Below are 24474 nucleotides of genomic sequence, written 5' to 3' on the forward strand. Positions count from 1 at the left end.
CCTGTCTAGAAGTTTTTTGGAATGGGGTGCAGACCAAGGACTGTTGCTGCTAAGGGTCGGTCAGTGGTGTTGCAGCCATATATTGATTTTGTTATAGGGTCCTCCCTCCTAAATGTATACCGATGGCATTGGGGACTAACCCTTTCCTCTTAAATAACTACCCGTCCCCCACACGCCTAATAAAACAATATATTCCCCCAAATGGAAGACGTTGTCCAGACTGTACACGACAGGTTGAAAGGAGTTAATCCCTGCGGCATATAACGGATTACAGAACAGGTTACATGATGTTCTCCCAGATGGCAGCTCCTCCCTGGATTATTCATTCCTATAAATTCCAAGAAGGGAGAACTTCTTATTACTGTCTTGTAACCGGCCTGATCTGGCCTTTTTTAGACCTCGCTTCTTGTCACAACTTTCATGGTTTATAAATACTCGTATTTCAGCAGCACTTCAGATCTTGTGGAAAAGTCAAACCATCTGCCAGGCTGCATGTGCAATTAAACATCATCTCTGGAGTTTACCCGTTGTCAGCCAGAGAGGACCACAAAGCGTGTTGGGGTTATGTTAGGATACGCTGGTGGTTTAAATTAACTCTTCCCTTCCTGTATACCTTCAAATAGATAGTTCAACACGTCCACCAGGATATGCGTTTCTTTGAGTGATTATTGCCGCAGGACCAGATGGGTTCAGCCCCGCCAACACATGCCGCGGCACTGTACAAAGATTGTCACCATTCACATCACTCCCTGTCCCCAATGGAGCTCACAATCAGATTTCCGTATCTTGGACATACGGAAATTGGCGCCAATTTCATAGTACATACCTAAAAACAACAAAAGATTATATACACTATTTCAAACTCTCCCCGCCGGCACAATTATACTCCATCTTGGACCTGTGGCCCTGGCAACCAATTTCTTCACATATTGGCATCACCACTGAGGCCATAGATTGGCTGCCGCAGTAACAAGTCCAGGATAGGACACGGTTCAAAGAGACTCGACACGGGAGAGCGGCACCGGAGGAGCGGTGAGGGTTTATCTTTATATGATCTCCTTTATTTTTAGGCGTAACCAGCTGATAGACCGCTATTGTAAAGACTCACAAAACCCCCTTTAAAAATGTATAAATAAATATATTCTAATTTAATTCTATTTTTTCCAAAGCTTCACTGTTGAAACCTACAAAAATATCTTGCTTTTCTGATTTTGGACTAAATTTTAGTTATTTCGTGTTCTTTTCTTCATCCAAAGTTCTGCTTGGTTGCCCTTGGAAACAGACAGAGATTTGTCTCCACCCCATTGTCAGACATGTGACCTAACGTTTTAGTTTGTATTGGTTATCGGAGATCCCACATGCCCTCGGGACATAGAAAACCAGCAGAATTATGAAATTAACTTTAGACATGAATGGAGAAGAAACCAAATAACCCAAAATCAGTACAATGGGCACCAAATTCAACAAGAAGTAAAGGAATGACGTACACGAAGACGGAGGAGCCGCTGCCGCACACAATACCATCAACAAAGAGGTGATCACCCACATCTCTGTGCCTGAAGGGCAGTGCCATGCTAGGACAGGGCACAAATAATGAAAATCAGTCATACAACACCCATATTTGTCTCATCAATGTAAATTTAAAGAGATTGTCAACCCTAAACATGGGGGCAGAGGCATAGCTATAAAGGGCACAGAGGAACAAGTCCCATCATGGTCCTGATGCCTGAGGGGGCCCAAAAGGACCTTCTGCCACATAAAAAGGCACATGGTAGTTAAGGGGCCTGCTACACATTTTATATTGGGTCCTAGGAGCTTACAAGTTACGCCTCTGCATAGAGGGCAGCTTTTTGCAGCGGGACCACCCATTTACGACCTATTTGCTTGGCATAAAAAGTTAAATGTTCCAATTGATAATATATAAAGAACACTGCTATTTTAATAGTGGACCTCCACCCAGCCAATAAGATTACAGCAAAGTGGTAACAACAGTACAGGGGTACAGACTGAAGCTCCTCCCATCACCCCCCACCCCAACAGTTCCATTCAAGCCGTTGGACCCCCTAAGACACCAGGGCCAGAATAGGACTGCAAACCCCCCCCCCCCCCCTTATAGCGAATGAATAGAAGGACTGTATTCTCTATAATATACTCAGCTTAAAATTTCTAGCAGGGTTTGCTAAGAGATGTAGCAGAGCTGAATTTGCCTCCCGAATGGAGATAATGTAGTAGTCGATGTATGTTGCCATACTGCAAACTCAGCTCTGCTATATCTGTAAATTCTGGCAAACACAGTCCAGATAGATTCATCATTAAGCTACAGAATAATTAGGATAGGAACAAAGCTGAAGCATGTAAACAGTGAGCAATAACGGATGTCGCTGGTCCCAGACCATAATTAGAGCCCTTTGCTGCCTGTCTAGACACACACAGAGCCGTTGCTGGTGTTGAATACGGTTGTGTAAAAGCCAGGCCGACTCCAGAGTAAATAGTACCAGTAGCAGGAGGGAAAGCTTAGTGTTTATTGTATAGCAAAGGCGCAGAGATTAAAACCTGCTACTGCGACGTATCACAGCAAACACGCGAGTATTACAGGCAAATCAGCACAATCCCTACCTGTGTTATGTACAAACAACAAACGCTGCTTAGCACTAGGAACAGCAAACACACAAACTCAACAAGTCCGAGGACAACCCACTCATTTACAATAACCGCTTCACTATTCATTTCCCAGACACATATTAAGGACCTGCAAAAACGTGGAAACTTCTGAAGGTAAAATTGACACCATAGACGCCAGAAGAAATTCTTCCGGATCATGGACAACCCTTAGATACCCCCTAGAATTCATAAGCCTTAGGTAGCAACCTACATGGACCAGTTCTCCCGAAAAGCATTGGCCAAATATCAGATGAAAGCCCAAGAACAGATGCTCTCCACCCAAGCCAGTTTTATAGAAAATAGGGCCGTGGGGAGCAGATACGATAAATTAGACACCCATTCACTTGCCACTTCAGTTTTTCTAAAAATTTTAGCCCATATAATAGTCATATAGTGCCAAGACAATACTCCCATACACAACCTCGATAATACCACCATATAGTGCCCAAATAACATGCAGCATTCAATTAATACCCCCTTAAAGAGCCCGCGTTATACTGCCACACAGAGCCTGCATTATACTGCCACACAAAGCCCCCATAACACTGCCACACAAAGCCCCCATAACACTGCCACACAAAGCCCCCATAACACTGCCACACAAAGCCCCCATAACACTGCCACACAAAGCCCCCATAACACTGCCACACAGAGCCTGCATTATACTGCCACACAAAGCCCCCATAACACTGCCACACAAAGCCCCCATAACACTGCCACACAAAGCCCCCATAACACTGCCACACAAAGCCCCCATAACACTGCCACACAAAGCCCCCATAACACTGCCACACAAAGCCCCCATAACACTGCCACACAAAGCCCCCATAACACTGCCACACAGAGCCCATTAAAGCTACCATACATTTTAAAATGATACTGGTGCTTTTTATATTGCTCCTGGTGTCCCTGCCCTTGTGGGACCCCGTAGAAAACAAGAACCTCTGGCTATTGCCCAGTTTGCCACCCCCTAAAACCAGCCCTACTGATGAGTCCTTTTGTGTCAGCTGTTGAGAACAATTGTTTGGACTAGTCTGAGCTGGTGAGACATCTACAGGTTCTCTCTCCCCGCTGGAGAAGAATCACATTTTTGCAAGGAGACTCGCCAACATGGTGGAATATTTTCTTATGTAATATCGAGAGCTTACAACAGTTTTTTCCAACTAGGGTTCACGTGAAACCTGGTCATGTGTTCCCAAAAATACAGCGACCGGAAGTCACCCCCGGGAGTGACATATGTTTAGTGGTTCCCCCACCTTAATAAAGGTTGGAAAGGACTTACTTAGAATCACTTCATAGCAGGCCATGTAGAACTATTCTCAGAATTCTGCTTGCTGTCAGTGAATGGGAGGATTGGGAACTTAATTATATCCAGAAGCTTAAAAATAGTCTAGTTCAGAAGACTGGACAGACCTATTTATGGCAAGTTTAAAGGAAATACCATGTAAAAAAAAAAAAAACACATGCAATTTCATAAAAAGTTGTGAAGATTAGCACCATATCCACCATAAACAAAGTTATTGCTAATGAATCAATAAGGGAATAAAACTCACAATAAGACTGCTGTATCTGCAATTCCACGCTTCTAACCAAATAGGCCCCTAGGTCCTAATACAAGCAACCCAAGAAAAGACAGATGCAGGTATGCTGCCTTCCCTCCTCATGGCGTTCATCAATAATGGATATGGATAGAAGTGATGACATCATTGTGAGAAAAGCCGATATACTGTTATTAGGATGGCAGAATTGAATTGTATTAAACAACACAGCAAATAGATCTAGAAATTAGGGTTACTGTTCCTTTAAAAAAAAAAAAAAAATGTTAAAACTCATTGGAACACTAAGAAGTCCCAAACATTCCTGTGATCAAAAGGTCTCCAGGATCAGAACCGCAACTCGGTGTCGATTTAGCAACATCCACCTGACATTCACTGGTGAGAACATCTGTTTAATGTTATAAAATTGCATTATCATAGGAAGGAAGGAAATGAAAGTCTTACTAATCCCACAGCACAGTCTAATCAGCGGGCAGTGTACTGGGTGTGGGTGAGGGCCACACACCCTCTATTAACCCTTTAAAATCACAAGTACATCTGGGGGCTGTCCCCAGGACCTCAAGGCAAAGCATAATGATTGTTCTTCTCCAGGAGGATCAGTTCTTGCTCCTGTACTCGTCTGCGGAGGTATCAGTGCAGCAGATCTAGGCCTCCTAACATCCCCCATACTTCTCCCTGGTCTGATCATCTACTGCATAAACAAAACGTTCCTGTCCGATAGGTCCTCTTGCCTAGACTTAAACCTAGGAGTAATTTGTTCTACCAAGGAGGAGTGTGAGGAAGCATCTGAGGGTCTGTTGACCACTTTCTTCACGTCAACTTAATAATGGCACTGGCACCTCAGTGATCCTACTCTGTACATCTATCCACCCAGGAGTTCATTAGATAGTAATGGTCCATATAAAAGTCCATCCCGCAAGCTACTCATGGACGTGCTACAAGAATAAGCAAAGGAAATACATCTGGGAGCCCTTTAGACCCAAACGTACGTTGACTCACCATGACCCACTCAATGCACTAACCACTCTTTTTAAAGTGAGTAGCTCAGTCTACTATCCGACTTGGCAGGTGGTAGAGGTAGCCCTACAATGCCATGATCTGAAACCTTTCAGTTCTCAATGTCCAATGCTTCACCTACCACCATGTATCCCTTACATTACTCTCGAAGAGGTCATTCCAGATGTCTCCATCAACAAAGACTTGTGTGACCCTTTAAAACACTACAGCTCCTTCCTTTGATCCACCGTCCAGAGGTTCTAGGTATTGCTGGTGGTCCAACATCCAACAAACATAGCCCTAAATTTTAAGACCGGAGCTGCCCAATGGTTTGCGATTTTTAGGGTCCATATGCAAATTTAAAAGGAACTAAATGCTACTAAGTCGCATCAACTTGAGACCCTCAAAGTAAAATTTTCCAGATTCGTGGTTTTTCATCCCACGGATGCTGCAGATGGCAGAATAATTATTGTAAAACAGTATTTTTATGCATTTGGCCAACAGTGCTTTGGACATTACCATACACCGATATCGGATAAGTTGTGGATATTTGTCCCAGGAAATGTCCCTGTTGCCCTGCAAGCTTCTGTATCTCCCTAAATCATGATGAAAATAGAGTTGTCATAGGGCAAATAGCATGACAGACTGAAAGTTATTTACTTGTACCCAATGAGTACATCATAACCGGAGCTGAGCGCCTATATCCCACTTGCTTAATAGTAGCCAAGTAAAACTTTGCTGTCAAGTACAAAGCTTGTGTATACTCAAATGATCTTAACTAAAAAAAAATGGACTATGCCTATTAAACGTGGCATCGCCATTTCACATCTCGTTGTTTATAGGTTATATTTTATCACTCGGATACAGTGCTGGTCTTTATTATAGACAATATAATCAGTCACACCAAAGATATAATATACGAGTCAGTAAACAGATTTCAGCATCCTTCTCATTCTAACTGGTCACCTGGGACCTTTCAGGCCTTATGGAAAGGACCAGCAGAGAGGGTACCCCTTTAGGGTATGTTCACACGGCCAAATTTCAGACGTATACGAGGCGTATTATGCCTCGTTTTACGTCTGAAAATACGGCTCCAATACGTCGGCAAACATCTGCCCATTCATTTGAATGGGTTTGCCGACGTACTGTGCCGACGACCTGTTATTTACGCGTCGTCGTTTGACAGCTGTCAAAAGACGACGCGTAAAAATACAGCCTCGTCAAAAGAAGTGCAGGACACTTCTTTGGACGTTTTTGGAGCTGTTTTCTCATAGACTCAAATGAAAACAGCTCCAAAAACGGACGTAAAAAACGCCGCGAAAAATGCGAGTTGGTAAAAAAACGTCTGAAAAGCAGGGTCTGTTTTCCCTTGAAAACAGCTCTGGATTTTCAGACGTTTTTGTTGACTACGTGTGAACATACCCTTATTTAGAACAAAAAGTTCTGGAAATCAGTTGTAAGGGCTCTTGCACACAACCGAGTGTCACTCGGGCCATTTTTCCCAGCATCCGAAATGCACCCGATAGTTTTCATCAACCCATTCACTTCAGTGGTTGAATCGGGTCTGTGAAAATGAACCCGACTCTCCGATCCATGGAAAGATAGATCTCCTATCTTTCCACGGATCTCGGACGGGACTCGGGTGGCACACATGGTCGTGTGCAAGAGCCCAAAAAACACCAAAACTTTACAACTCCGTAAGAGAAGAGGGATTGGTCAATTACATGGAGCGAGGAGAAGGAATGGCAATTTATCAGGACAGCTGGGCATTAAACCCACCGCCGTGGATTATATCTCATTTTAAGGCCTCCTGCTTGCAGCCATTCCTTATTCTGTCACATGGAGTTCTACTCTCACTAACAATCTCTAAACAGGTCAATGCCTCCCACAAAATCAACACAGTCCTCTTCTGAAATACACTGCGGTTCTGCGAGACCCTGTTACCTCCAATACAAGTCGTTAATCTCCCATATGCCTCCGCTGCGGTCTTCATACCTTGACACTATCCCTGTTCCCTAACATCACATAAGTGGACAGGTCACTGCCTGCCACAAGATCAGAACACTCCTCTTCTGCTGTTACCATCATTGCCAAGATTTAATACATAACCCACATATGTTCACTATTATTTGAATATTTTGAACTATTCCCACGTGGTCCCCTTTATTTTATATGTTATGGTATTGTTATTCTTGGTCTCATTTTACTTTCTCAGAACTTCAAAGAAAAGTCGATTTTGTAGGAACCCGTCTCATGCCCAATTGATACCACTGGACCCTAGTGGATTAATAGGCTTATTTCTCATGGTTACTGGCAAGCCCAAAACTTGATTGTCCTGTGACTCGTCAATGGAACTCATAGGAGGTTGCCCAACAAGCAGATATTCATGGTAAGTGACCACAATGGTAAACTCTAAGCCAATATAAAATTGCTGTTTTAAGACATCATATAAACACACAAATAGAATTAGATACCAAAAATAAGGGAAATTAAGAAAACTCAAGTACCTGTGTAGCCACCAGTAGATTTAATGTACATCTGTCCATAATGCTCCTCCACCATGGTGTCATAGGCCTCATCATCCTCTTCATCTTCTTCATTGTGGTAGGACGTAGGGCTGTCAGTGGTAGGAATACTGCTTGCACTAGGGCTTGTGCGCTCCCCTTGAGAGTATGGTACTTGCTGTACATTGGGAAAGAGTGCTGCTAAGCTAGACATACCATAGTATGATACTCGGGATAGTTTTGGCTGAGCAGCTGTCATAACGCCCCCACCAGAATGGTCTCTATTTTGGGTCTCTGACGGCCTTTTGCCCGGCAAGTTGGGCATGGCAATTGGTTGAACCTCCAAACTTTCATTTTTCACTCGGGTTAAAAGAGGGATGGGCATGGAAGGTGACATGACGTAGGGCACCGTAGCAGCCTGGGTCTGGTTACAGGGGCTTTGTGGTTCTGAACTGGCATCTTCGATCATAGTAGTCTGAGAGTCACAATGGGGTGAGCTCACCTTGAACATCAAGTCCGTACCTCGCTCTACAATGTGCTGGATCTGAAGAAACCCTGCTGTGTACATGACCACAAGCTGCTCGCTGGCAGCCATAGTTAGCTTTCCAGTGTAGCAAAAAGAGAGGATCTGTTGAAAACATGCCGGGGGCACAGTGGCTGGCAACTCGAAAGCACTTTTGCTGTTCCCGCTGAATAAATCTCGAAAGTACAGACTGCTTGCTGCCAGCACGGCGCGGTGTGCCTTGAACGCTTGACCTTTCACGACTATGGAGACATCGCAGTACAGTCCCATGAGCCTCTGCTCATTCAGGCAACCCAAGACAGTGTTCCCGAAATTGGGTATTTCAATGTGTAACATCTGTGACATGGCTGGGATCTTGCTTACAGAGACATTCAACAAAATCGTGTCTGAGACAGTTCACATCTGTAAAACAAAAATACACAAAAAAAAGTTAGTTATTAAATAAAAAGGAGCAACAAAAATCTATATTAAAGCCTAACTCCACCCAAAACCTTAACCGCAAGAGCAAGCATCAGAACTGGGTACCTTCAGACCACCAGGGAAAATAGTGAGGGCTTTTCCTGCTGGACCCCATGGGTAATTTTGTGACTGTGTCCCATTCTTGGGCGAGAACCTGGCACGCTGGATAGTCCAATTTCTTCCGGTTATACTTACACGGGTACAGGAAGCCGAGATATGAGTTGCTGTTTGACAGGGCTAGAGAATTAGTGGTCACTAGCGATTTTTCTTTTCCTCGGAGGCGCCAATTTAGTAAGGGAAATAACCAGGGACCACCATCTCCAAACGTCAGCTTCTTGGACTACGTGAGTGACATAAAAATGGATTGGTGAATTGCTATACTTTTAGGTTTTGAGTAGAGCTCAGATTTAATCCACAACATATAAAACAGTAGATCGGAAGTAACCAACATTAAAGCTCCTTCCACTGTCGCATTACCACACGCGAATACATTTCTGAGCAGGAGCTGCACGCTCATAGACGTAGAGTTATCAGAGGTGTCAGTACCGCAGTATATATATATATTCCCATGTTCTATTGGTCTCTCTGAATGAATGCCAAAAGATGTTCTGCTCCTGTTCTTCTACAAGACTAGACAGCTTTGCTGTTCAGGACTCTAGAAAAGGTGGGTGGCGGTGAAATTGGTCACGGGAACAGATAAAACTAAGAAACAGTTGTCAATTTGTTAAAAACTACAGTAGAGGATGAACCGTGACTGGTGAACTAACAAGCATTTCCCCTACAATAATAATTGTAAAAAAAAATCATGAAAAACAAAAAATTTATATCTGAATTGAATAGTAAAATAAAAAAATAAAAAATCTATAATTAAATTTAAGAGAAGTCAATCTACACATGAATTTATTTACGACATCCCAGAATCCGAGTGATTACCATCTAATTAAGCAATTAATTTGCTTTAGTAACAGAGTGTTCGGAGATCTACAGAAGTCAGACGACACTACAGATCAAATGGGGACTCTTAACATGAGTGTCAACAGATGCAGTACTACTATAGATCCAACTAGACGCATGCACAGCATCTATACAGATATAGCAGAGCAGAGTTTGTCATTTGGCTCAGAAGAGAATTTGGAAGGTAACCATAAAAAGTAGTCATCTTACGGCTGTCCAACCCTCGTGGATCTACAAGTCTTATCACGTTCCATCTCTTACGGACTCGATATGCTGGGGCTTGTGGTTTTACATCTGGAAAACCATAAATCTCAGCATGCCACACAAGTCTTAAGTATAGTTCCACAACAATTGGACAGCCATACCTATCTTTTCAGTATGCTGGGAGTTGTGGCACTTCATAGACGTTTAAGCCTACCCCGCCAGACTCATGGATATGTTGGGATTAGTAGTTCGACAGCAAAACTGATTGTCTATAAATTCTATAATTGCCCATCAGTCCTGCTGAAAATATATTTTGTGACTTGTAACTCCAAAGAAGAGCATACTCATAGTCTTACCATAGATAAGGCTGTGACTTGTAGTCCTACAGCAGCTAAAGCTAAATTATATGATCAGATATAGCAACAAAAAAAGCATGCACTAATATACGGCCTATGGCAAGGAAAAAGGGCCATGACAAAGCCAAAAAGCCCTGGAAGGGTCAAGGACCCCCCCGCTGAAGTGCATGGAGACCCATCTATTGCCTGGTGTCTTAAACATCTTCCATTGCTCATAAGTCTCGGTTTGGAAGGGGAATCGGAGGGCTGAGAATCTGATGGCCACATTTACCCCGCCAAAAAAAAACAAAAACATCAAGAGAAGCATCCCATAAGAGCACTGCACCCTGAAAAGTCCACATGCAAAGGGAACACACAAGTGACATAAAATAAAAGATCACAGTGGCGTGAAGTGCGACCCGGCCGTCTAACCACAGTTACAAACATTTTGGGATATTCTGCCAAGTTAGAACACCATAGACGGACTTAAGCGTAACTAGTCAGGAGCGCTTTGAAGATGAACTTTTCCCAGTGTCCCCAACTAGAATCTTAAATCCCCAAACTTACGGAGAGCAGATGGAGAATTATTATGTGTGCTGGCATGGAACACAGTCGAAAGCCCAAGTTCACACAAAAAGCCTCTAAATCGTTCCGTCTCGTTATTACGCCTCACACATGCAATATGTTGTGGATTTGCAACTTATGTTAACACTCATCGACTCAGCACTGACTCATTTCATCTTGCCAGCGACGACTAAAAAGGGAGCATGATGGAAAGATCATCTGAAAAAAACATCACCACAACTAATCCCAACGCAGACAGGGAAGTGCCATGCATCACGCTGGCAAAGGGGGTGGCAGACAGTTCTTAAAGAGACAAATATACCTTTAACAATGGCGATTTGACTTTTTGTGTTATATACACCTAAAAGAAGTCCGGTAACCATGGTGATAAAACTTTACCGGTGTTTCTTTTGTAGTTCTTAAAAGGCCAATCAATCCAAAAAAAATAACAGTGAAGCATCAGAAAAGACCATCTAACATCACTCACACATCTGTATGTAGGTTCTGAACAGCGATATAATGTAGTGATCGGGGGGGGGGGGGGGGAGGAGATTTCTGGACTTTGTCATCTTAAGAACACTAACTACGGTCAGCTTCCTCCAATTGAAATGGCTGATAACAGGGAACAATAGAATGCATTCACCTGCACAGCAAATGGAGATTAAACATGTTTAGCGTCCCTTTATGGATTGTCCGAATAGCTTCCCTGCTTGGTATCTCCTCCCAGAACCCTTATAAAAGATTATGTAATTCTCATTTTACAATATATATATATATATATATATATATATATATATGCCCCTGAGCTAAAGAACATAAGATTGTCCACTAGGAGCAGGAACAGATGACCGCACATCTTAGTTTTTGCCGGCAGATCCAAAAATTGTTGCTGCAATAATCTAATGGGTACTAGTAGACCCCACTTGTGTTTATACCTTGGGTCACATCTTCCCAGCCGATCCTATAGAAAGAACATACAAGACAATATAGGATCGGGTGTAATACTTAAACAATATTCGGATAGAAGATGTCTTGTCTACGGCATCTTATTCCATAGGGACCCAGGTAAAGAAACTTAACCCAACTGCCTTCTAAGGCCATCGCCAACATTCATCAGAACTTCAATAAAAAAAAACAATGGACGGCCATATTTGTATAGTCTACTATAAAGAACAATAAACAGAGCCACGGTTTCGTTTTTTTTCACCCCACCGTAAATAGGTGACGTATCCTCGTCTGCAGCAGTTAAAAAGTTAAATTCTGCCGATTCTCCGTCCTGCCTTGACTCCGGTTACGTGAGGGGTCAGCTTGGTGAAGAGACGTAATACCAGCGATACGAACTTATTTCATTGAAATAATACATCCCTTACGTCAGTCGTCATTGGAAAACCCATACATATTCCTGAGCCTTGGGGACAATCGGAAATGTATTCTTGCCTACTGAAAATCGACACCACATCGGGAGGCTCTAATCTGATGCCAGGGCAAACAGACTGGTTAATGTGCCCAATAATTTTGGGTATCAAAGCTGCGGTACAACTTCAATATTCCTATAAAAAACATTGGTCCCTGCAGCACTGGAGTCGAATCTGACCATGGGCAACATCTGCATGAAGTTTGTATGTTCTCCCCATGTTTGTGTGGGTTTCATTCGGGGGCTCTGGTTTCTTCCCACACTCCAAAAACTTCCTATGAATTTGACCTAAGGGTGTTTGAGTTTGTGCTTCAGATAGGAAAATTAGATTATGAGGAACAGAACGGATGTGGTTGCCGTGCGCAGCGCTACCGAATATATCGGTGCTATACTATTAACGGGAAACACAATAATACACGATGTATATACACTGGATATCATATGTAAGAGTGAAGATTGGCAGTAATGAGAATACATTGCAGCCCTAGACATGTATATAACCTACGTGCATTATATATTTATCTATATATACACACCTACAGAATCACACATACACTATACACACACACACTATATATATATTATATTATATATATATATATATATATATATATATATATATAACCCATGTACACACACGCAACCTACATATTTCATACATACCACAGGGACGTAGGTTTGGGACGACTGGCGGGCACTTACGAGCTACTTTGCCATGGGCAGGGTAATGTTAGGCACAGGGCTAGAGCAGTGAACAGAACCCTTGCACCAGGTGAATCGAAGTTTATATAGGACGGCATACATGTTAAAGCCACGTATGTTTAACATATGAACCCATACATAAAGGACAGCGTATACTGGTCACCAGGGCTCTTATGTCAGAATATCGTGATCTCCATCAGAAATGAGGTGTCAAAATCTTACATTCCTCTGGCTGGCATCGCTATAAAACATTTGCATAATGAGTAAACTTTTGATTTATAGACCAGTGCTAGAATGTGCATCCAGCCACTGCAAGCCAGCAGAGATTTTATCCTCTCAAAAGCCATGGAGGAGATGGGAGTTATTCGGTTGTCTGGGTGGAGAAGGGGTTAATGATCTCAAGTAACGTGGAGGAATAAAATGAACAATGGAGATGTCACAGAGAGACAGACACAGGTCTGACGGTTGGCTGTGTTTGCATGCGGTGGTCTTTTACTTACACGCTGCAGATCGTCCCTTGTTAGACCCCCGTCCGGTACGATTTCAGCCCATGGAAGGGATCTCGGAGGTATCCGACAACAGCAAATCAGACCTGATTTTAAGTGTTTGGGATGTAAACATGTCCGGTCTGAGCTTGCAATGACATCCGGAGACGTGCCAGGACAGAGAGGGGTAAACGCCGACAGCCAACCACGCTTCCGTTGAATGTGTCGTGTGGCACTGCTGCCTCCGAAATGATCTGAGTGGGCATTACATCCTATAGAACATGCTGCAGTGCGAACAGAGGAGTCTAAATTTTTAATACCCACTGGGTGGTGGTGGTGGGGGTATAAAATAGGGGGGGGGGTGGAGGCGTGGAGCAACGAGCACCTCTGTACTTCTATCTGGAGACTCGTATGATCTCCGCTCCGTGACGAAGATTTAAAAAAGGAGAGTTGACAAAAGTGCAAGGATGCTTTTTCAAGTCAGACATGAGCCCATTAATGCATCCCCCCCCTTTCTTCTCCTGCCCGCCAGTGTCTGGATCTAAGGCAATGCAGCTCACATCGAGCCTTTAATATCTTACACGGAAAACAACTCCAGCATCCCCAGACTGTGTTATGGTATTGCATCAAATTACCTCACAGCAGGCTAAATCAGGACAATAGCCCGACCACTTGTGCTGTAATAAGATTTGCCGTTTGCTGCATTAAAGAGCAAGAGTGAGCGGTACCCCCACTAATCCCAAAGACTTAGCCAGACTAAAAAAATTCAATGCGAAAAAAGAAAAACCCTTCCTCGTCAAGGGTTGCCGGGCACCTGCATGGGCACCAGTTTCGCCCCTCTTCTCAGAATGAGTGATGAAACGCTGATATATCCATGAAATAGCTCAACATACTCTTTCCAGTGGGGGCAAGAATCAAACTATTGTGTCCGTGAGTAGATGAGCAGCAAATAGACAGTGAGAGAGAATAGAGACACTAGACAGACAGGCGAGAGGAGGAGGTGGTGGTGGGGTATGTCCCATTTTCTTGTGTCTGCAATATAACACATACACCGACACAAAGAACAAACCTTGGGGTAGAACCGGGAACTTCTAGGTGTCCACCAGCCTGAGAACGTACCTTAAATTTCCAAAACTGGTCCCAAGTATTCCGACGTCAGGGGGATGAGAGGTCTTTGCTTGTGTGTCCCGCTTTCAGCCTGTAACTATAAAAGAAAAAAAGCGTCCAGGGAGGGAAAAAAAAAAAAATCAGCTTAAAAAGAAGAAAAAAAAAAAAGAAAAAACACTTTTTTTTTTGTGTGTATCTCAAGGTTTGAGCAAGTCAAAATGTCCACAGCAGTACATAGCATGTAAATGAATTGGCCGGATGCAGATTAACATTCAGCTTGCTCTTTGCAATGAATAGACTCCTTTGATTAGAGACTTCTGGGCTGAAGCTTTAAAAAACAGAGGAAGATCAGTGGCAGAATAATGCTTTCAGTGTTGGTACAAGACAGACTTCTGATGAGTCACTGCAATGCAAACAAAGATGGCAGGATTACTGTACTGTACGCTGATGGAGTGCTTAGTGGTGCCACAGCAACACAGACAGGTTGGAAATTTATAGTGCAGTTTTGCATATGAATTACACTGTAAACTGCCTCTCCTGCCATCCAGTCCAGAGTGTCAAAGCATCTCAACTATTCCAAACAGTCTGCAGAGCTGGCAGCCACCACATTTAACTCCTGCAGGCGCAGGGCGAGGGAGAAGCTGGCTGATCCTGGAGAGAGTCCAGGACTTTATATATTATTACAGGGTGCAGTTGCCATCCCCTGCTCTTCTGGCTACTTTCAGGAGTGGGAGTTTGTGTTAGGAGGTGTCGTCCCTACAGCCTGACATCTGGTCTGCAGCAGGATTCCAGACACAAGGGGAAAGCTGGGAGGTTTATCTGCAATAACAATTTAAGGGAGGGAGGGGAGGCATCAATCCTCACTGTTATTCTTCACATCAGGTCATTACCGTCCAGGTCAGGGAAATACTCCTGGAAGGGGCTGTAGGATACCATTTCTATGGTCATGGTGCTTTCGATTATAAATAGGCAAAGATTTGTTTTGTGTCTGGAGTTTGGAAAATTGCTACAATGTGTTTTTGCCTCTTTTCTTTAAAGATCACGGTTGGGCTTGGCATTTCTGTAGAATTTGCCAACCACCGTCAAAAGTTAGAGAAGGGGATGAAAATGATAGTTACGTTTGGGTTTGTGCTATAAGGTGGTTTCGATAGAACTACAGGGTCACCGATGTCCCTGCGGCAGCCTGCAACCTTGCCACCCTCCTGCAATTTGGGTTGTGCCAACTATGAAGTTGTGATTTAATGCACATGGGACTTTAAGCACCTCTGAAGTTGTCATTTAGTCCTAGACTTAAAGGGGTGTCCGATATAGAAAACCCACTTTTAAATACCCAATTCTGAGCTAGTAGAGTGGGTTACCCATTTACAACCCATATTAGTCGGGGCCGCTACAGAAAGCCCTCTGGAGGACCCTGCTTGTCCGTGGATTGAACAGAAAGCCTATTGATTTCAATGGTAACTGTGTAATGCTTAATTTCCCCTGTGGTGGCGCTGCAGGGAAATTGAACACTTGTTACCGGATTCCTCCACAAATTACAGCTGATCACTAAGGGGTCTAAGAAGCAGGACAGTCTAGGATCATCTTATCATGGGGTAACCTTCTAACAAAAAGGGATTGACCAAGTAAAAAGACTATCTGCCTATACAGAAACGATTTCCCAGCAGGCTGTAGAGGCAGCCCTATTACCTAACAACTACAGGCTGCCATAAACTGCAGCTGGCAGCCTTATATTTGTCAAAATCATAAAAGTGCAACCCTCTACACGGTTATGGCATGGGCATACGTCAATTCTAATTGGCAGAACCATTGAAACTTATTTGGCGCCAAAAGTTGACTAGGTGCCCTCCCTGCAGAGAAGGGATTTGCCCACTTAGGATTCTTCATCTAAATACGATGGTTTGTCATGTCTATGGCCAGGTTATTACCAGCACATGACCAGTCTACCCATAGGTTTTGTGGCACAGTAATGCCTAGGGAATGGTGTGGTGGGTACTTTAGGTGACCAGGGATTACTTAGGTTGTGTTTAGTGAGAGATTGGAGCCTTTTGTTGGAATTTGCCCACCTCTTGCCACCAATATCAATCCCTACCAGAGTCGTCATGGTGGTCATGTTGGCGTTCTCACATAAAATAGATGTAAACGAGAAACAGCGTGAAGGGGTAGTCCCATCAAGACAACCTCTTCCATAAGCTCTTATCCAGGTATACGGACATTATAGAGGTTGAGACCCCCCTCCTAACAAGCAACGGGTCTCATTAATTGCCGCATGTAATACTACATTACCCCTAATGGTCGCTGCAGGGAAAACAAGCAGCCGGCCACATCTTCCTTAGGAAAAATTAGCTGATTGGCGGGCAGCGGATGGCCATGGCAGCTCTCATATTAAGGGGGTTGCCTGTGGTGAGACCACTCATTTTATTAAATTATTAAAAGTTAGGCAGGAGAGGACTATAGGCTTATATAGTAGTAGTAATGCTCTTAAAAAAGGAATGTCCCCTCTCCTGACAGACACGTCTATTTTAGTAAATACTTGTATTCCCCATTGCAATAACAATTCGGAATCTCTACGTGGTGTCGTTCCTCGGTTATTCCTCCTAGAAACGTATTAATTTAATGGTCAACTGGGTGTTACCATTCCGCCTTGTCAAAGGGGCGTGTCCCTACACTCTGAGCTTCTGATTGGACATGGTCAGTCTGCGTCGGGTCACACCCCTAACTGTTAACACCCAGTTGTCAATTCTTTAATTTCTAGGAGGAATAACAGAGGAACGGCACAAGTTCTAAAAAATGATGCTCCAGAATTTTTAATTTAATGGGAAACACAATTATTTATTAAAAAGAGACATGTCAGGAGAGGTGGCAGGTCTTCTCTAACCAAGATATATAATCCTCTATGATTGGCATTCATTACATTGACCTGTGATCCCAACAGTTTTCAGGGGTGACGTTCCATATTAAACCCATTCCATATTCACACTGCATTTAGTAAATGTTACAAATCTTCTATTAGGTACTCAACCGCTGCCTAATCTGTAATCCTCTCATCATCATTCACACAAAGCACAGCTTCACAGGGCAAAGATTATCCCAATAACGTACAAAATGCCCAGTGGCATCCGTGCTTGCAGGCAGGTGGCACATAATCGGTCATTACAAAATACATGGGCATGGCTACAGGTTAACAGCGAATTATATACAATATGCCAGAGCCAATAACAGGCCTATGACTGCCAAGAATATTACAAAAATCTCTGGTAAATACAGTTCCTTGAGTCGTCGTCTTCTGTCAAGATATTACAAATTCTATTCCTTAGATTTCTAAGAAAGGACGATAACCAATATAGCTGCCATTACACCACCATGATCACCCAGCTTTCCCAGGCTCCTAAATGGCAACTGTAGACATAAGCAGAATTGTATTAAATCTAGGAATAGCAGCCATGTTGGTTTTCACCCAGCTTTCCTAGATTGAGATAGAACTGAAAAACATCTGAATCTAATTTTTATCAACTTGACAGTAGAGGATGACGCAAGGATGTACAGGCAATTTAAACTAGCAATGCATAAAGTGTAGCAGAGCTGAGTTTGTCGTTTAGCTCTTTGCACACGGTCATAACTGCGTTCAGCGACTCAGAAGATTAACCACTTTACGAGCTGTATACCGAATAACATTAACCCCGACATGTATACATACACGTACCCCTTCTGTATATATTGCCCTTTTTGTTCTTCCCCACTAGGCCACCAGAGGGCGCTGACCGTAAGGTTGGATCCAGTAGTTATAGCGACCACAACACGATAATCAAGGCAGTCATGAATTATTAACCTGTTATGACCCCCGGGGGTGTAATAAGGGTAGGACTCTTCCTCCTAAAAATAGAAAACTACCAGTAAATATAATGCCAGGACCCTAGGAAAGCTTTGTGGGAGACATATTGGTTGTCACCCAGCTTTCCCGGACACAGATGTAATAAAAAGACTGAATTTTTTTTTTCTAAAAACATGATGGCCGGCCCAATAAAAAAACAAAAAAAACACTACTGTGATCACCTCATAAGGACCACAAGAGCTGACGCTTCATTAGTAGTGTTGGATATCGCAGCAATGTGTCGGCTCCGCCGTGACTGGCACTCTGTGGTCCATTTAGAAAGCGAATAAAAATAAAAATTCAAAATACGTGACAAATAAATTGTGAGGACGACAGGAGTAGGAGATGGTCATAGTATCTGGGATGATGGGATGCAAGGACGTAGAGACAAAACTTAATGGCCACAAAATAATCCGCCTGCCACGGAGACTCTTAACCGGTTACGTCCCCAGCAGTTGGTTTATAGCTTGGGTTACAGTGAAGGACAGAGGACTGATAATAAAGCTAGGGGCAAATAAGCAGCAGACGGGATGGTGGGGGTTGTAGTAACCAAGTGGCTGTGAAATTTTCATGGGCTGGAGCTGGTGATATCACTGAGCCCAGCATGATGACATCACTCAACGCGAGAAGGATAGACGATCAACCAGTTCAGCATCAAAAGTTAGAGCGCCCCCCTCAGTTTTATGGCTTTGGGACATAGTAGTCTGCCCACCTTTGGGGCAAAACCGCACAGGAAAGGGGGGGGGGGGCGATTTGTGCCCTGTGCCTTCGGTCCTCCTCATACATGACTTGTGTGCAAGGACAGGTTATTCTTCAGTTAATCTAATTTATTGTAAATGTTATTTCTTATGCCGGAGCATTGATTTCTACAGCGAGGTTGGTCAGAATTGACGTCAAACTGCACTTTATTTTTCTGCCCCAGTATTTGCTGTAGTGTCGCTATACGTTCGTACAGTAAAGCAGATATGCTGTGAATAGCAGCCAGTGATCCAGAGCAGAAGCCGTGCACGGCACTCGCCCGTATGGTAAATAGCAGACTTTATTAAAGTGCTAACAGCGGGATATTAACACACAAGGATCGGCCATCAATTACACAGACACACAATTTAGTGATTCATAATGAACGGATATGCTGACACTATATGGGGCTCTCTGGCTTGTACGGTGTTATGGGGGCACTGTGGTTTGCACAGATATATGGGCTTTGTTATGAAGGAAGGTTACGGCAGCTAGCCATTTTATGGTGGTTGGTTATGGGGGCGCAGACCATGGCTGCCAATATTATGGTGCCACAGTTTATGGCTGGCAAGGCTATAGGAGGAACAGACCATGGCTGGCAAGGTTATGGGGGCACAGACCATGGCTGGCAAGGTTATGGGGGCACAGACCATGGCTGGCAAGGTTAGGGGGGCACAGACCATGGCTGGCAAGGTTAGGGGGGCACAGACCATGGCTGGCAAGGTTAGGGGGGCACAGACCATGGCTGGCAAGGTTAGGGGGGCACAGACCATGGCTGGCAAGGTTAGGGGGGCACAGACCATGGCTGGCAAGGTTAGGGGGGCACAGACCATGGCTGGCAAGGTTAGGGGGGCACAGACCATGGCTGGCAAGGTTAGGGGGGCACAGACCATGGCTGGCAAGGTTAGGGGGGCACAGACCATGGCTGGCAAGGTTAGGGGGGCACAGACCATGGCTGGCAAGGTTAGGGGGGCACAGACCATGGCTGGCAAGGTTAGGGGGGCACAGACCATGGCTGGCAAGGTTAGGGGGGCACAGACCATGGCTGGCAAGGTTAGGGGGGCACAGACCATGGCTGGCAAGGTTAGGGGGGCACAGACCATGGATGGCAAGGTTAGGGGGCCACAGACCATGGCTGGCAAGGTTAGGGGGGCACAGACCATGGCTGGCAAGGTTAGGGGGGCACAGACCATGGCTGGCAAGGTTATGGGGGCACAGACCATGGCTGGCAAGGTTATGGGGGCACAGACCATAGCTGGCAAGGTTATGGGGGCACAGACCATGGCTGGCAAGGTTATGGGGGCACAGACCATGGCTGGCAAGGTTATGGGGGCACAGACCATGGCTGGCAATGTTAGGGGGGCACAGACCATGGCTGGCAATGTTAGGGGGGCACAGACTATGGCTGGCAATGTTATGGGGGCACAGACCATGGCTGGCAATGTTAGGGGGGCACAGAGTCATAATGCAATTACTTAATACAATTTGATTGCCTTCACTACTATTCACAGTTGTGAAGAGCTCTGGATAAATGTTTTACAAGCCATTATTTGTACTGCAGCACGTTGAGAAGTTTCCAAGTAACCAACACTGCAGTATATAGCAGGGAGATTTAATAGGTGCAGACAGGTACAAAGAGTGCGCCAACCTACACGTCTATAATACACACTTCTTTATGTACCACAAAATGCATTTGGTAAAAACAAAATATATGTAAAGAACAAATGTCTGTCACAAAACGATCACAACAATCCATTCATGTATCATACGAGGTGGTATAAAAGTTTGTTTGTGCCCCAGGATCATGTCCTCTCCTGCAGCAGTCTATTCTGTCTCACAAATGAGGATTCTCATGGTAATTAACTCTAAAAGATGAAGCCTATACATTACATGGACCGCCAGGTTAGTACAGGTAGTAGTGTGTAATATACGGACAGCGCAGGACAGAGCGACACTATATATTATATGCACACATGCTATATATAATGCCACAGTAAAAGAGCACAGTAATATATACAGGAATACATGTAGTACATGGGGTGTCGCAGATATTCACATTTTAATATAGGGTGGCATAAAATAGCATAGTGGCATACACAGAGGCAATGTATCACTGCAGTACATATGGGCACCAGTTTGTATACAAGAATGTAAAGATAATATACCAAAGCATGGCATAGTATAGCACATATATGTGTTCACACTACAATATATGGTGGCTTAGTATATGGGGACAGTATACAGTACATATAGATGTTCACGCTACAGTATATGGTGGTATTGTAAAGTATATGGGGACAGTATATAGTACATATATATGTTGACACTATAGTATATGGTAGTATAGTATAGATGTTCACACTACAGCATATGGTGGTATAGTATCATGTTCGTATATTGGCACACTATATAGCACATATATGTTTACACTACAGTATGTACATTATATGGTAGTATAGTATAATGTTCGTGTATGGGGACACTATAGTACATACATATTTTCACACTATAATATATGGTGGTATAGTATAGCATATGGGGACAATATATAAGAAGTGTGTGTGTGTGTTCGCACTACAGTATATGGTGGCATAGTAGAATGTTAATATATGGGGACAGTATATAGTACATATATATTCACACTATAGCATATGGGGACACTATATAGTACATATATGTATGTTCACACTTCAGTGATACATAATCTGTTTATATGCCAGTATACCATGCCACCATATATTGTAGTGTGAACAGGCTGTGTCATCATATACTGTATATTTTACCAGGACACTATATACAATAGCATACAGGCATATACACTGGCTGGGTGACACCACAGCATATGGCGTCATATCATGGCACACAGACATCTTCACGCTGCAGTATGTGCTGACATAGTAGAACACGTTGGCATCCACACAGACTATGTATCACTGCAGTACATGGGGGACGCTGCAGTCTATACAGAATAGTAGTAATAATGGAGCACATGGCGTATACTAATATGTACCAGACTATGTGACACTGCAGGGATGAGACCGCTTTCCATTCAGACAGCGAGCTGCACCGAGCTCTGTCACACTAACAAGTTCTCGCCCCCTCTCACCCATCTTATCAAACACGGGGGGTGCTGTTTTCACCTAAACTCCAAACGTGCCAGGATCAGCAAGAACAGTGGCAGACTTGCAGTGACTTGGCTGGGAGGCCAATTAATTAGACATCCGGCTATCATTTTCCCTCACGCTTATAGAAAAAGACACTGCCATGCTCCAGTCAGGTCCCAGCTGCTGCAGAACTCTTGGTAAAGTGCAAGTGTCAATCAAAGTTGCCGATTGACAAGTCAGCTCCAGCAGCGCTTGTGTCCTGCGGTACTGATCTCAGCACCAGAAAAGCCTCTTGTCCCTGCTTACAACTCTCACAAGAGCCTCATTATCCACAGTCACCCCCCGTCTACACAGCAGCTGGGTACACAACATGCAGATACCAAACAGACAGCATCAGGCTGGTACAGACACTGGCAGTCAATATACAGAGCCCAACGCCATATTGTAACACTTACAAAAATCATATTGCTGGGTTATTAGGGCCAGTTTAGAATAAAGCTACATGGCACCATATATAAATTGGATGTAAATGGGATATAAATTTGACCATGCCAACCGCCCTGTCCTGCAAAGTGCACGTCTAGGCACCCAAAGAAATTAGTGTTTCTGTAAGACTTTGGCAACACGCAGGTTAACTGCCCATCAATCCAAATAGGAAGCGACTACAGAGTGTTAAAATTCCATCAAAACGGAGCCTGGCATCTAACCGGTTAAACCTCAGTCATTGCCTCAATCAGACGTAAGCAAAGCGGCACAAAAGTATGCCCAACTGCAATAGAATGGCATAGCCTGCCCAACAGCAGAGCTCCCTGCCATGCTGAGCGTTAGAGACTCTGCCTCGACCCAGCAGCAAGAGAAGGCCGGCAGCCAGTCCGAAGACCCCAGAAATCAGCGACCCCCCAATAAAAGTACAAAGGAATAGAGGATCTTATAAGACATGCGGCGCAGTCATTACCTAGTATGGAGGAACAGTCTGCGTGTGTGTTTTCTCCCTCTGTCTTGTGCAAGTTAGTCTGTGAGTCAGCATTAACACACATGAGGAGATCAGGAGCCCTGCCGAGCTTGATGCAACCAACGTAGACTGAGGGAAAAAAAAAAAAGAAAGTGAATTTTGTTGGACTCCAGCCCTGTACTGTAATTCAATTACTGCATAGACTACTGGTAGCCGGAGGCAGGGAATGTGTGAGCATTGCTTACTGCTCCATCACAAGATTATACAGACATGGGGGCCTGGGGTTTATAGGGATCACATCTGGACCATGTCCGAGGGGTGAGGAGATCCCTGCTGGAGGCCTTTATCAAGACACATGTTCTGAAGCAGTGATGAAAATCGGACCCTGAAGCTGCCCCGGGGCTGTCGGAGCGGAGAACAATCAGCACAATGGTTTTTGCTTGGCCAGGCATTGGATAAAATCGATGGCCGCTGTGATCTGTGTAGACTAGACATGTCCAAAATCCTTAATCTGTGTCCATGGGCTCTAAGTGGACCACAATCTCCTGAGCGGTCCTACAGCCTTTTCTTAAAAGTGGTCTTCCAGCTTCTTACATTAGGATCAATCTGAGATCGATGGTGGTCCCAGGTACTGCCCGTGACGGAGCTGTGGTACTCCTACGAGCACGCCCGGGGGGTCCCCAGGGAGGGCAAGACATTAATGCAAGATCCTGGAAACCCCTTTCTGTGAAATTATGTGACTTTCCAAAAAACTGTTTCTATTCCTTGTCATTTTCTAGATCGCTGCTTGCTGTCAGTAAAACAGAAATATTCTTGAGGCAAATTCCATACCCAAAATCCGCTACAATTTACAATCCAATACTTGAGGACGGGGCACTGCAGATTTCATCCTTTGCAATGCAACACATATAGATTTTGTTGCGGATTCATGACGAAATCTGTGCTACATGTGGCCTTATTCACATGAACGTGTTAAACGTCCGTGTGACGGCCGTTGAAACAACGGCCGTCACACGGACATATATAATTAAATGTGGCCGTCCACACGGCCGTTGTTTTAACGGACAGTGTGAAGGGTCCGTGAGAAAATAGAACAAGTCCAATTTTTTCACACTTCACGCATCCCTCCATAGACTCTAGTCTATAAGGGATGCGTGCTATCAAATCACGCAGCGCAGAGCACAGATGCGCAGCGCCTGTGTGATTTAGGGTTTACCCCAACACACACACAACTGAGGGTTTGTTACAATTGCTAAACACATCAACCGCACAAATTTCTCCTGTCCCGATAGTTTGCTACAGTGTATCAGAATGTATAAAATGTATCAACCTGAAGTCCAAATGGTTA

General features: G+C 44.1%; 1 protein-coding gene across 9 annotated transcripts in view; it reads right to left on the reverse strand.

Annotated features, from left to right (window-relative positions):
- NACC2 (NACC family member 2) overlaps positions 1-24474 on the reverse strand; it is a 111881-nt gene that overhangs the window by 20504 nt on the left and 66903 nt on the right. For 2 of the 9 annotated variants that reach the window (XM_075835156.1, XM_075835165.1), the window contains exons 3-5: positions 23130-23255; positions 14477-14561; positions 7721-8642 (exon numbers count right to left, since the gene is read on the reverse strand). In XM_075835156.1, coding sequence (XP_075691271.1) covers positions 7721-8585 — 865 coding nt within the window. In that variant the 5' untranslated portion in view covers positions 8586-8642; positions 14477-14561; positions 23130-23255. Of the gene's footprint in view, positions 1-7720; positions 8643-8894; positions 9053-13372; positions 14345-14476; positions 14562-18164; positions 18335-18514; positions 18931-23129; positions 23256-24474 lie in introns of those variants that run through there. The other 7 variants (XM_075835157.1, XM_075835159.1, XM_075835158.1 and 4 more) reach the window with 7 other exon arrangements.

The sequence above is a fragment of the Rhinoderma darwinii genome, chromosome 8 (genome assembly GCF_050947455.1).
Source record: "Rhinoderma darwinii isolate aRhiDar2 chromosome 8, aRhiDar2.hap1, whole genome shotgun sequence".
Taxonomy (NCBI): domain Eukaryota; kingdom Metazoa; phylum Chordata; class Amphibia; order Anura; family Rhinodermatidae; genus Rhinoderma; species Rhinoderma darwinii.